Source organism: Mixophyes fleayi, chromosome 12 (genome assembly GCF_038048845.1).
Source record: "Mixophyes fleayi isolate aMixFle1 chromosome 12, aMixFle1.hap1, whole genome shotgun sequence".
Classification (NCBI taxonomy): Eukaryota; Metazoa; Chordata; class Amphibia; order Anura; family Limnodynastidae; genus Mixophyes; species Mixophyes fleayi.
This window is the reverse complement of record NC_134413.1, coordinates 81,243,008-81,256,939: the sequence shown is the minus strand read 5'-3', so window position 1 is coordinate 81,256,939 and position 13,932 is coordinate 81,243,008. Positions and strand designations below refer to the sequence as shown.

Genomic DNA, 13,932 nt, shown 5'->3' with positions numbered 1-13,932 from the left:
TCCACTTCTCCCGATTGTCCAAGAGCCCCCACCAGCACGAGGGATCATTATCGATGCTGGAACTCCTCTCATCTAAGCAATGTCATTCAGGGCAGGTAATCTAGGTCTCCTAGTGTATTACTGGATGCTGTATGTAGTGCAGGGTACCACCACGGGAAAGTCTGCAATCCACCATGAGTACATACCCTAAGCTGGAACTTACCAGCTTAACAAGCTTCACCTAAAGGGGTTACACGTCTCGGGCCCTCATTCCTACCCCTGGCTCGGCCTCTGGGCCTCATTCCTACCCCTAGTTCGGCCTCTGTTTTCAGTCCTGCTCAGACCACTACACATGATCTGTATTAACCCTGTGTCCTTCATTTACAGATAGGAGCAAATCCACATAAAGGGTGCAAATTTGCCCCCGGGCAAACCGTGTCGCGATGCAAAAGGCACAAATGTAATTTTATTTCTACATGCAGGGGTTATCCTGTCTGCTTTTGCATGTAGCCCACAAATGCCAGGCAGCTTTTTTTTGAACACTGTGATTTAGAGTTGATCTAGAACACTCCTAGATCTCAACTCTAAATCTGTCCGGACTTATGTAGAGTTGGACATAATCATATTTTATCTTTTCTTTTTCTTTTGCATAAAATACGCATTTTGGTACTATGCACGCCCAAGGTCCTACTTAACCTCCTGCACACTTATGACTGTAGGACCTGATTTAGAGTTGTAACAACAGAGTTGGCGTGTATGTGTGCTCAGCGTGCAAGGACATGCAGTCTTTGCCCTGCTTGTAAAATAAAATTTTACACCATTGTGCACCATTTGCAACGCAACTGGGCAACACTTGCACCTAACTTAGAGTCGGTTGTCATCTAATAAGTTGTCATGATTCCAAACGCACAAGAGTCACCTGGACGATAGATCACAGCAGACAACACTCGCGGATCTTGCGCAATTTATGTTCTGTGCATCAAAACATACCAAGGTCCAAATACAAAATGCTGCTTACGTGAAGGAGGAGAATGATATTAAATCTAAACTAATAATCCATGTTCCCTCGTGGATGCTGATATAGTAGATTCTGGTGGTCTGAAGCCCGGAGATGAGTTGTTATCGGTGAATATGGGGTAGATCAGGGAGGGGGGATGCAGACAGGGACCTCCCCTCAGAGATATAAGCCAGGAGCCCTGCACTGCTCAGTCACCGTCTGATACATCCCACTGACAGCACTATGGAGAAAGTGAGGCAATGCCCCTCTGTCACACAGACCCCCAGACACTCAGCCTTCCTGCTGGCTCTCTGCCTGTCTACACTCATCCTGCCGGGGAAAGCGGAAGACCCCAGACTAGCAACGTCTCTGGAAGATATCCCCCTGCAATCTAACAGCCTGGTGAGTATAATATAATCTATATTCTAAATCATTTCTGTAATATTGTACTATAAACACTTGGAGCAGTGCACAGTGACCACTTGTAACAGTCATCGCCTTTACTTTTCATTATAACAATCTGATCCCTGTTAGACTGATATTTTCACAGTTAGAGAAGTCCTTCTTCTGCTTGTCTCACTTATTGTCCAAATGCAACAAGTGAGGCTGAAATATATCAACTATGTTAAAATGCCTTTAAAGGTAATAAATTAATTCAGATTTTATAACAGTTGGAAAATAAGTGGAACAATCTGAACCACACTGTAATTATATTGTGACTTCAATCTTGTTACATTACTGAGCTCTCTAGAGATCTGCAGAACATTGCTCTGTCCCATCTACCCCCTGACAGATACATAGTGATATATTCTGCAGATTATTACACTACTGACCTCTCTAGAGATCTGCAGAACATTGCTCTGTCCCATCTACCCCCTGACAGATACATAGTGATATATTCTGCAGATTATTACATTACTGACCTCTCTAGAGATCTGCAGAACATTGCTCTGTTCCATCTACCCCCTGACAGATACATAGTGATATATTCTGCAGATTATTACATTATTGACCTATCTACAGATCTGCAGAACATTGCTCTGTCCCATCTACCCCCTGACAGATATATAGTGATACATTCTGCAGATTATTACATTACTGACCTCTCTAGAGATCTGCAGAACATTGCTCTGTCCCATCTACCCCCTGACAGATACATAGTGATATATTCTGCAGATTATTACATTACTGACCTCTCTAGAGATCTGCAGAACATTGCTCTGTCCCATCTACCCCCTGACAGATACATAGTGATATATTCTGCAGATTATTACATTACTGACCTCTCTAGAGATCTGCAGAACATTGCTCTGTCCCATCTACCCCCTGACAGATACATAGTGATATATTCTGCAGATTATTACATTACTGAGCTCTCTAGAGATCTGCAGAACATTGCTCTGTTCCATCTACCCCCTGACAGATACATAGTGATATATTCTGCAGATTATTACATTACTGACCTCTCTAGAGATCTGCAGATCATTGCTCTGTCCCATCTACCCCCTGACAGATACATAGTGATATATTCTGCAGATTATTACATTACTGACCTCTCTAGAGATCTGCAGAACATTGCTCTGTTCCATCTACCACCTGACAGATACAGTGATATATTCTGCAGATTATTACATTACTGAGCTCTCTAGAGATCTGCAGAACATTGTTCTGTCCCATCTACCCCCTGACAGATACATAGTGATATATTCTGCAGATTATTACATTACTGACCTCTCTAGAGATCTGCAGAACATTGCTCTGTTCCATCTAACCCCTGACAGATACATAGCGATATATTCTGCAGATTATTACATTACTGACCTCTCTAGAGATCTGCAGAACATTGCTCTGTCCCATCTACCCCCTGACAGATACATAGTGATATATTCTGCAGATTATTACATTACTGACCTCTCTAGAGATCTGCAGAACATTGCTCTGCCCCATCTACCCCCTGACAGATACATAGTGATATATTCTGCAGATTATTACATTACTGAGCTCTCTAGAGATCTGCAGAACATTGCTCTGCCCCATCTACCCCCTGACAGATACATAGTTATATATTCTGCAGATTATTACATTACTGACCTCTCTAGAGATCTGCAGAACATTGCTCTGTCCCATCTACCCCCTGACAGATACATAGTGATATATTCTGCAGATTATTACATTACTGACCTCTCTAGAGATCTGCAGAACATTGCTCTGCCCCATCTACCTCCTGACAGATACATAGTGATATATTCTGCAGATTATTACATTACTGACCTCTCTAGAGATCTGCAGAACATTGCTCTGTTCCATCTACCTCCTGACAGCTACACAGTGATATATTCTGCAGATTATTACATTACTGACCTCTCTAGAGATCTGCAGAACATTGCTCTGCCCCATCTACCCCCTGACAGATACATAGTGATATATTCTGCAGATTATTACATTACTGACCTCTCTAGAGATCTGCAGAACATTGCTCTGTCCCATCTACCCCCTGACAGATACATAGTGATATATTCTGCAGATTATTACATTACTGACCTCTCTAGAGATCTGCAGAACATTGCTCTGTCCCATCTACCCCCTGACAGATACATAGTGATATATTCTGCAGATTATTACATTACTGAGCTCTCTAGAGATCTGCAGAACATTGCTCTGTTCCATCTACCCCCTGACAGATACATAGTGATATATTCTGCAGATTATTACATTACTGACCTCTCTAGAGATCTGCAGATCATTGCTCTGTCCCATCTACCCCCTGACAGATACATAGTGATATATTCTGCAGATTATTACATTACTGACCTCTCTAGAGATCTGCAGAACATTGCTCTGTTCCATCTACCACCTGACAGATACAGTGATATATTCTGCAGATTATTACATTACTGAGCTCTCTAGAGATCTGCAGAACATTGCTCTGTTCCATCTACCCCCTGACAGATACATAGTGATATATTCTGCAGATTATTACATTACTGACCTCTCTAGAGATCTGCAGAACATTGCTCTGTTCCATCTAACCCCTGACAGATACATAGCGATATATTCTGCAGATTATTACATTACTGACCTCTCTAGAGATCTGCAGAACATTGCTCTGTCCCATCTACCCCCTGACAGATACATAGTGATATATTCTGCAGATTATTACATTACTGACCTCTCTAGAGATCTGCAGAACATTGCTCTGCCCCATCTACCCCCTGACAGATACATAGTGATATATTCTGCAGATTATTACATTACTGAGCTCTCTAGAGATCTGCAGAACATTGCTCTGCCCCATCTACCCCCTGACAGATACATAGTTATATATTCTGCAGATTATTACATTACTGACCTCTCTAGAGATCTGCAGAACATTGCTCTGTCCCATCTACCCCCTGACAGATACATAGTGATATATTCTGCAGATTATTACATTACTGACCTCTCTAGAGATCTGCAGAACATTGCTCTGCCCCATCTACCCCCTGACAGATACATAGTGATATATTCTGCAGATTATTACATTACTGACCTCTCTAGAGATCTGCAGAACATCGCTCTGCTCCATCCACCCCCTGACAGATACATAGTGATATATTCTGCAGATTATTACATTACTGACCTCTCTAGAGATCTGCAGAACATTGCTCTGTCCCATCTACCCCCTGACAGATACATAGTGATATATTCTGCAGATTATTACATTACTGACCTCTCTAGAGATCTGCAGAACATTGCTCTGCCCCATCTACCCCCTGACAGATACATAGTGATATATTCTGCAGATTATTACATTACTGAGCTCTCTAGAGATCTGCAGAACATTGCTCTGCCCCATCTACCCCCTGACAGATACATAGTTATATATTCTGCAGATTATTACATTACTGACCTCTCTAGAGATCTGCAGAACATTGCTCTGTCCCATCTACCCCCTGACAGATACATAGTGATATATTCTGCAGATTATTACATTACTGACCTCTCTAGAGATCTGCAGAACATTGCTCTGCCCCATCTACCTCCTGACAGATACATAGTGATATATTCTGCAGATTATTACATTACTGACCTCTCTAGAGATCTGCAGAACATTGCTCTGTCCCATCTACCCCTGACAGATACATAGTGATATATTCTGCAGATTATTACATTACTGACCTCTCTAGAGATCTGCAGAACATTGCTCTGCCCCATCTACCCCCTGACAGATACATAGTGATATATTCTGCAGATTATTACATTACTGAGCTCTCTAGAGATCTGCAGAACATTGCTCTGCCCCATCTACCCCCTGACAGATACATAGTTATATATTCTGCAGATTATTACATTACTGACCTCTCTAGAGATCTGCAGAACATTGCTCTGTCCCATCTACCCCCTGACAGATACATAGTGATATATTCTGCAGATTATTACATTACTGACCTCTCTAGAGATCTGCAGAACATTGCTCTGCCCCATCTACCCCCTGACAGATACATAGTGATATATTCTGCAGATTATTACATTACTGACCTCTCTAGAGATCTGCAGAACATCGCTCTGCTCCATCCACCCCCTGACAGATACATAGTGATATATTCTGCAGATTATTACATTACTGACCTCTCTAGAGATCTGCAGAACATTGCTCTGTCCCATCTACCCCCTGACAGATACATAGTGATATATTCTGCAGATTATTACATTACTGACCTCTCTAGAGATCTGCAGAACATTGCTCTGCCCCATCTACCCCCTGACAGATACAGTGATATATTCTGCAGATTATTACATTACTGACCTCTCTAGAGATCTGCAGAACATTGCTCTGTCCCATCTACCCCCTGACAGATACATAGTGATATATTCTGCAGATTATTACATTACTGACCTCTCTAGAGATCTGCAGAACATTGCTCTGTCCCATCTACCCCCTGACAGATACATAGTGATATATTCTGCAGATTATTACATTACTGACCTCTCTAGAGATCTGCAGAACATTGCTCTGCCCCATCTACCTCCTGACAGATACATAGTGATATATTCTGCAGATTATTACATTTCTGACCTCTCTAGAGATCTGCAGAACATTGCTCTGTCCCATCTACCCCCTGACAGATACATAGTGATATATTCTGCAGATTATTACATTACTGACCTCTCTAGAGATCTGCAGAACATTGCTCTGCCCCATCTACCCCCTGACAGATACATAGTGATATATTCTGCAGATTATTACATTACTGAGCTCTCTAGAGATCTGCAGAACATTGCTCTGCCCCATCTACCCCCTGACAGATACATAGTTATATATTCTGCAGATTATTACATTACTGACCTCTCTAGAGATCTGCAGAACATTGCTCTGTCCCATCTACCCCCTGACAGATACATAGTGATATATTCTGCAGATTATTACATTACTGACCTCTCTAGAGATCTGCAGAACATTGCTCTGCCCCATCTACCCCCTGACAGATACATAGTGATATATTCTGCAGATTATTACATTACTGACCTCTCTAGAGATCTGCAGAACATCGCTCTGCTCCATCCACCCCCTGACAGATACATAGTGATATATTCTGCAGATTATTACATTACTGACCTCTCTAGAGATCTGCAGAACATTGCTCTGTCCCATCTACCCCCTGACAGATACATAGTGATATATTCTGCAGATTATTACATTACTGACCTCTCTAGAGATCTGCAGAACATTGCTCTGCCCCATCTACCCCCTGACAGATACATACTGATATATTCTGCAGATTATTACATTACTGAGCTCTCTAGAGATCTGCAGAACATTGCTCTGCCCCATCTACCCCCTGACAGATACATAGTTATATATTCTGCAGATTATTACATTACTGACCTCTCTAGAGATCTGCAGAACATTGCTCTGTCCCATCTACCCCCTGACAGATACATAGTGATATATTCTGCAGATTATTACATTACTGACCTCTCTAGAGATCTGCAGAACATTGCTCTGCCCCATCTACCTCCTGACAGATACATAGTGATATATTCTGCAGATTATTACATTACTGACCTCTCTAGAGATCTGCAGAACATTGCTCTGTCCCATCTACCCCCTGACAGATACATAGTGATATATTCTGCAGATTATTACATTACTGACCTCTCTAGAGATCTGCAGAACATTGCTCTGCCCCATCTACCCCCTGACAGATACATAGTGATATATTCTGCAGATTATTACATTACTGAGCTCTCTAGAGATCTGCAGAACATTGCTCTGCCCCATCTACCCCCTGACAGATACATAGTTATATATTCTGCAGATTATTACATTACTGACCTCTCTAGAGATCTGCAGAACATTGCTCTGTCCCATCTACCCCCTGACAGATACATAGTGATATATTCTGCAGATTATTACATTACTGACCTCTCTAGAGATCTGCAGAACATTGCTCTGCCCCATCTACCCCCTGACAGATACATAGTGATATATTCTGCAGATTATTACATTACTGACCTCTCTAGAGATCTGCAGAACATCGATCTGCTCCATCCACCCCCTGACAGATACATAGTGATATATTCTGCAGATTATTACATTACTGACCTCTCTAGAGATCTGCAGAACATTGCTCTGTCCCATCTACCCCCTGACAGATACATAGTGATATATTCTGCAGATTATTACATTACTGACCTCTCTACAGATCTGCAGAACATTGCTCTGCCCCATCTACCCCCTGACAGATACAGTGATATATTCTGCAGATTATTACATTACTGACCTCTCTAGAGATCTGCAGAACATTGCTCTGTCCCATCTACCCCGACAGATACATAGTGATATATTCTGCAGATTATTACATTACTGACCTCTATAGAGATCTGCAGAACATTGCTCTGTCCCATCTACCCCCTGACAGATACATAGTGATATATTCTGCAGATTATTACATTACTGACCTCTCTAGAGATCTGCAGAACATTGCTCTGTCCCATCTACCCCCTGACAGATACATAGTGATATATTCTGCAGATTATTACATTACTGACCTCTCTAGAGATCTGCAGAACATTGCTCTGTCCCATCTACCCCCTGACAGATACATAGTGATATATTCTGCAGATTATTACATTACTGACCTCTCTAGAGATCTGCAGAACATTGCTCTGCCCCATCTACCCCCTGACAGATACATAGTGATATATTCTGCAGATTATTACATTACTGACCTCTCTAGAGATCTGCAGAACATTGCTCTGTCCCATCTACCCCCTGACAGATACATAGTGATATATTCTGCAGATTATTACATTACTGACCTCTCTAGAGATCTGCAGAACATTGCTCTGTTCCATCTACCCCCTGACAGATACATAGTGATATATTCTGCAGATTATTACATTACTGACCTCTCTAGAGATCTGCAGAACATTGCTCTGTCCCATCTACCTCCTGACAGATACATAGTGATATATTCTGCAGATTATTACATTACTGACCTCTCTAGAGATCTGCAGAACATTGCTCTGTCCCATCTACCCCCTGACAGATACATAGTGATATATTCTGCAGATTATTACATTACTGACCTCTCTAGAGATCTGCAGAACATTGCTCTGTTCCATCTACCCCCTGACAGATACATAGTGATATATTCTGCAGATTATTACATTACTGACCTCTCTAGAGATCTGCAGAACATTGCTCTGTCCCATCTACCCCCTGACAGATACATAGTGATATATTCTGCAGATTATTACATTAGTGACCTCTCTAGAGATCTGCAGAACATTGCTCTGCCCCATCTACCCCCTGACAGATACATAGTGATATATTCTGCAGATTATTACATTACTGACCTCTCTAGAGATCTGCAGAACATTGCTCTGCCCCATCTACCCCCTGACAGATACATAGTGATATATTCTGCAGATTATTACATTACTGACCTCTCTAGAGATCTGCAGAACATTGCTCTGTCCCATCTACCCCCTGACAGATACATAGTGATATATTCTGCAGATTATTACATTACTGAGCTCTCTAGAGATCTGCAGAACATTGCTCTGCCCCATCTACCCCCTGACAGATACATAGTGATATATTCTGCAGATTATTACATTACTGACCTCTCTAGAGATCTGCAGAACATTGCTCTGCCCCATCTACCCCCTGACAGATACATAGTGATATATTCTGCAGATTATTACATTACTGACCTCTCTAGAGATCTGCAGAACATTGCTCTGCCCCATCTACCCCCTGACAGATACATAGTGATATATTCTGCAGATTATTACATTACTGACCTCTCTAGAGATCTGCAGAACATTGCTCTGTCTCATCTACCCCCTGACAGATACATAGTGATGTATTCTGCAGATTATTACATTACTGACCTCTCTAGAGATCTGCAGAACATTGCTCTGTCCCATCTACCCCCTGACAGATACATAGTGATATATTCTGCAGATTATTACATTACTGACCTCTCTAGAGATCTGCAGAACATTGCTCTGCCCCATCTACCCCAACACATAGATACTGAGATTAGACTACTTGTTTGTAAAAATGTGGATAAGCTCCAAATTACTTTTCTCAACTGACTGATCTGCCATTCTCAATGGAATTCGCTCCTGCTAATTAAATTGATGCTATTAATGTACTCATGTTTGTGCCGTTACTTCCAGTAGTAACTGAAATTCTCATGAGATTTCCAAGTTATTTTTACCTTATAGGATTGTAGTCTCATTATATCAGTGTTAAAATAAGTGAAATTAATTCTTCTTATCAGTATTGTATTATGTGGTTCATTTGCTGGAATAACAAATCCCACATAATCCAATTATAGGTATAAATCATTTAGTCATTAATCAATCTAGTCATTATTTCTGATCCGCAAGTAAGTAGTCTGTTACAGCTTCCACAGCTAGGTGGTGCACTTCCTTCCACTGTATTAAGGGTCTGTCTGGGGGTCTGTCTGAGGTCTGTCTGGGGGTCTCTCTTTCGGGTCTGTCTGGGGGAGGTGTCTGATTTCTGAAGAGGATCTGTCTGAGGTCTGCCTTGGGGTCTGTCTGGGGGTCTTTCTGGGGGTCTGTCTGAGGTCTGAAGGGGGTCTGTCTGAGGTCTGTCTGAGGTCTCTCTCGGGTCTGTCTGAGGTCTGAAGGGGGTCTGTCTGAGGTCTGAAGGGGGTCTGTCTGAGGTCTGTCTGGGGGTCTCTCTCGGGTCTGTCTGGGGGGGTGTCTGAGGTCTGAAGGGGGTCTGTCTGAGGTCTGCCTTGGGGTCTGTCTGGGGGGGGGGGTCTGAGGTCTGAAGGGGGTCTGTCTGAGGTCTGCCCGGGGGTCTCTCTCGTGTCTGCCTGGGGGTCTGTCTGAGGTCTACCTGGGGATCTGTCTGGGGGTCTGTCTGGGGGTCTGCCTTGGGGTCTGTAAGGGTTTTGTACTAACATTGCTGAAAGGTGCAAAACAGCAGCCAATGAGCAATTAGCTTTCAGTGTATGTTTGACAATGCGGATGTCTGGTTGCTAGTGCAGACTTTCACCTCTGAGCAATGTTAGTAACATTGTACTTTCCCCGGAGAGGAAGTCCAGGAGGTGTGATGCTCCACAACGCTAATCGCCTCCTCGTGCAGCAGAGGAGAGAGTGTCAGGATCCAGACGTCTGGTCCTCCTGGGGGTCTGGTGAGATTCCAGAACTTTAGGTACATTTAGGGAGAGTAGGTAAATCCCCCTTTGTACTGTAAGTGGTGTCTCACATTCCTCACCGGTGTCTTGTTCCAGGCTGTGGCCCTCGGAGAAATGCTGGAGTACAATCAGGACAGAGGCATCAGTCTGGAGAAGAAGGCCAGCCAAGTGCCCCGGGTGAGGAGCGGGATGTGGGTCCAGGTCACAAGGATGGAACTAGAGTGAGATCCATTATAGAGATGGGGGGGGTTATTGTATGTGCACAGACTTAGGGGGTAGATAGATTGTGAAGACGGATGTGATAGATGGAGAAGAGAGGATACGTAGTAACAGATTTGTAATAAGAGACTAGAATAGGGAGAGATAAGGGACAGAGGATAATACTATCACCAGGACACGATCAGGTGCTACAATATCACACTATTATAGGATTGGGGGCTGGAGAAAGAGTGTTATAGGGATGGGGGAATTACTGCTGGTAACTACTGTGGGGGACGTGCTGTAATGACACAGAGACTTGTGGGTGACGGATAGAAGAGGAAGCTCTACAACGCCACAGAAAACCTCATACATACATACAGTGCAGGGAGTTAAGGAAATACCTGTGCCAAGCAAAGCAAAAGTAAATGAATGTTCCCCTGGCCCAAAGAGCTGACTCTCATTCTTCTTCTCTCCGGACAGTGCGACGTAGGAGAACGCTGCGCCATGAAGCACGGGCCGCGGATCGGGAAGCTGTGCGACTGCCTGCGAGGAGCTTCCTGCAATTCATTCATGCTGCGATGTTACTAGGCCGCGGGCCCCCAAGGGGCCCCACATCTGTTAATATGACTTGTGCCATGTCTTGTGCCCAGATGAACACGTAGCACCGCCCCCCCCCCCTCCCTCTGGAGAATATAATATGTATCACAGGTGTATTTAGTCCTCCTCTGTATCTCTCCTACCCCAGAGGTAGTTATACTGCACTGCGGTCCAGAGATACAGGAGCCTCATTGGCTGAGACATAATGACCCGCTTTAAATTATTTTATTAATCCGTTTAATTGCATTATAGTAAAATTAAATTACTGACAAAATAATGTCCCCTCTCTCCCCCCTTCATATACCCCTCATTACAAGTATCTTATTTTCTAGGGATCCTATAATTTTAAGCATTCAATTCCAATGAGACAAGAGATTTCCTCCATCCATTAAACCCCCCATCCCACATATAATAAGACAGTGATAGGTTCCTATTCCCAACATTCCCGATGATCTCAATTCTGGATTAATATATAGAGGTAGATGTCGCCCAAATATAACTTTTATGTTACCCCCCCCCCCCCCCCCTCCCCAGTCTACAAGTCCTCAATGTGTTTTATATTACACTTTGTATGATAAGAAAAAAATACAATGATACAAGTATCCTAATTCTCTGTGTGTGGTGATTGTCGCAGTGTGTAAGAATTATATGTTATCTGTTTATATGATGATCGATAGACCCCAGCAGCTCTCACTGGTACAATGATCCTCATCTAATGTCTATTACAGACCAGATCTGGGTGACGGTCTGGATTATAATGGGCAGGACCACTGTCTGTCTTACTAGTAATAAGCAGAGAGACTCTATATTGGTACCACACACTGGCTAAGTCACGTAGAAACTGTTCAGTCTCTCTCCCACATATTTCCGGGAGTGTGTGGCTGCCGGCACACCTTACTCTGACTGGCAGCCCTGCCAGGTCTGTGCTTGGTCTTTGGCTCATGGATGGTCTTCAGGATTGGTCTGCTGCCCACAATTTAGGTCCCTGACCTCTCCACAAACGTGTAGAATAGTCAGGTCCAGGATGAAACGGCAGCCAGGCCATTAGAAGAGAGTGACTGCGACTGAAAGGTTTGATCCGCTCCATAAGATTAACAGGATTCGCACCATGGAGTAGATGTGATACAAGCAGGGGGACTATATATATATATATATATTATAAGCATCCCACTAAAAATGCAGTAATAAAAATTATAATAAAAGGTGTTTAGCATTAACCCCAGAACCAAACAATAAAGAACTAAGCTTTACACTAGGAATTGTGGGTTAAGATATACAAATCGCTCCTTACTCGCCTCTATGGCCAAATATGGATCCAGATCCTCTAACTTACTAGCATAAATACGCCCGGAGATGCTTAGCCATGAATTCAACCTGCACACAGCTGTTTCCAACTTATTACGTCTCATCAGTGCAAGATATGGATCGATGGTTTCTGCTTAGAGGTTACCCGGACAGAGCACTCATTAGGATGATAGAGGGGTGTTTAGATGGCTCCTAAGAACCTCCACTATACATAATATAGTAAGAGACGTCTAATAACGTGAAGTTTCTCGTGATACATTGTAACACTGTTCTGTGTTGTCTCCGGCTTGGGGAAATGTCGTATATTTGTGTACACTGGGCAGGTTCTGTTTTCTCTCATAGTCAAACACCAGTAAAACTAGGTCAATATAATTGTTCAGCTGGCAGGAGGAAGCACATGACATTTACCAGGTCTAACCGCACAGAAAAGTTGCCAAAAGACAGTGGGTGGAGGACGCAGGTCGTTATATCGCTGATTAAACGGAAATGTTACCAGTCACACAATTCACCACCCCCTGGTCAGATATTGCTTTAGTGTGTACGCCCCCACGATCATGTTCGATCATAGTAATACACATCGCATCTGTTAATTTGGTTTTATAAACTTCCTAAAAATCACCATCAATGATGGAAACGATGTCAGGTAAATATGGTAGTGTGTACACACTCACCACCAGCAGCGTAGACAGATATCTTTAGCGAGTCACCATCGTTTCAGCAGATGGTTATGAGAGATGGAGATCACAGATCTGACGGTAAATCGTGTAGGTGTGTACACAGGAATCAGCATTATCATCGGGACTTTCAGTCGTTGGTAAAATCGTTATAGAAATTGCATCTGAAGTAAGATTACATAGGTGTGTGCCCACTTTAACTGGCTCTGCCCCTTTTATATCACATTCTCCAATGGCAGCTACTTGTTGAATGAGCCTGATTTAAACAATCATTTATTTTATTTCAAAGCTATCGATAAAGTTTTCATCCCCAGTGCCGGGTTGCAATACAGGACAATGTCAGCAGGAGGCAGTGTAGAGCCGGTGTGAAGGTGTAAGGGACAGTGTGGAGAGACACGTAGGTAGCCAGTCATACTGTATGTGCGCTACAATACCTTTATGGGTGCTATGTGGAGAGAGTGTCGCTTTCTTCTATATTCTCCCAAGTAACCAGGCAGATTGCAGGCACAGTTGG

General features: G+C 43.0%; 1 protein-coding gene across 1 annotated transcript; it reads left to right on the top strand.

Annotated features, from left to right (window-relative positions):
- Positions 1 to 1,182: 1,182 nt before the first annotated feature.
- On the top strand, positions 1,183 to 12,047 carry LOC142108555 (cocaine- and amphetamine-regulated transcript protein-like). The gene is made up of 3 exons (XM_075192303.1): positions 1,183 to 1,378; positions 10,738 to 10,818; positions 11,323 to 12,047. Exons 1-3 carry the CDS (start codon positions 1,220 to 1,222, stop codon positions 11,428 to 11,430), a joined length of 348 nt encoding a protein of 115 aa, XP_075048404.1. The 5' UTR covers positions 1,183 to 1,219; the 3' UTR covers positions 11,431 to 12,047.
- The last annotated feature ends 1,885 nt before the right edge of the window (positions 12,048 to 13,932 follow it).

Excerpts from the sequence above, each read along its gene's own strand:
- LOC142108555 (XM_075192303.1), top strand. The coding sequence starts at position 1,220 with ATGGAGAAAGTGAGGCAATGCCCCTCTGTCACACAGACCCCCAGACAC. Across the intron at positions 1,379-10,737 it reads CCCTGCAATCTAACAGCCTG|GCTGTGGCCCTCGGAGAAAT; the intron begins GTGAGTATAATA and ends GTCTTGTTCCAG. Across the intron at positions 10,819-11,322 it reads AGGCCAGCCAAGTGCCCCGG|TGCGACGTAGGAGAACGCTG; the intron begins GTGAGGAGCGGG and ends CTCTCCGGACAG.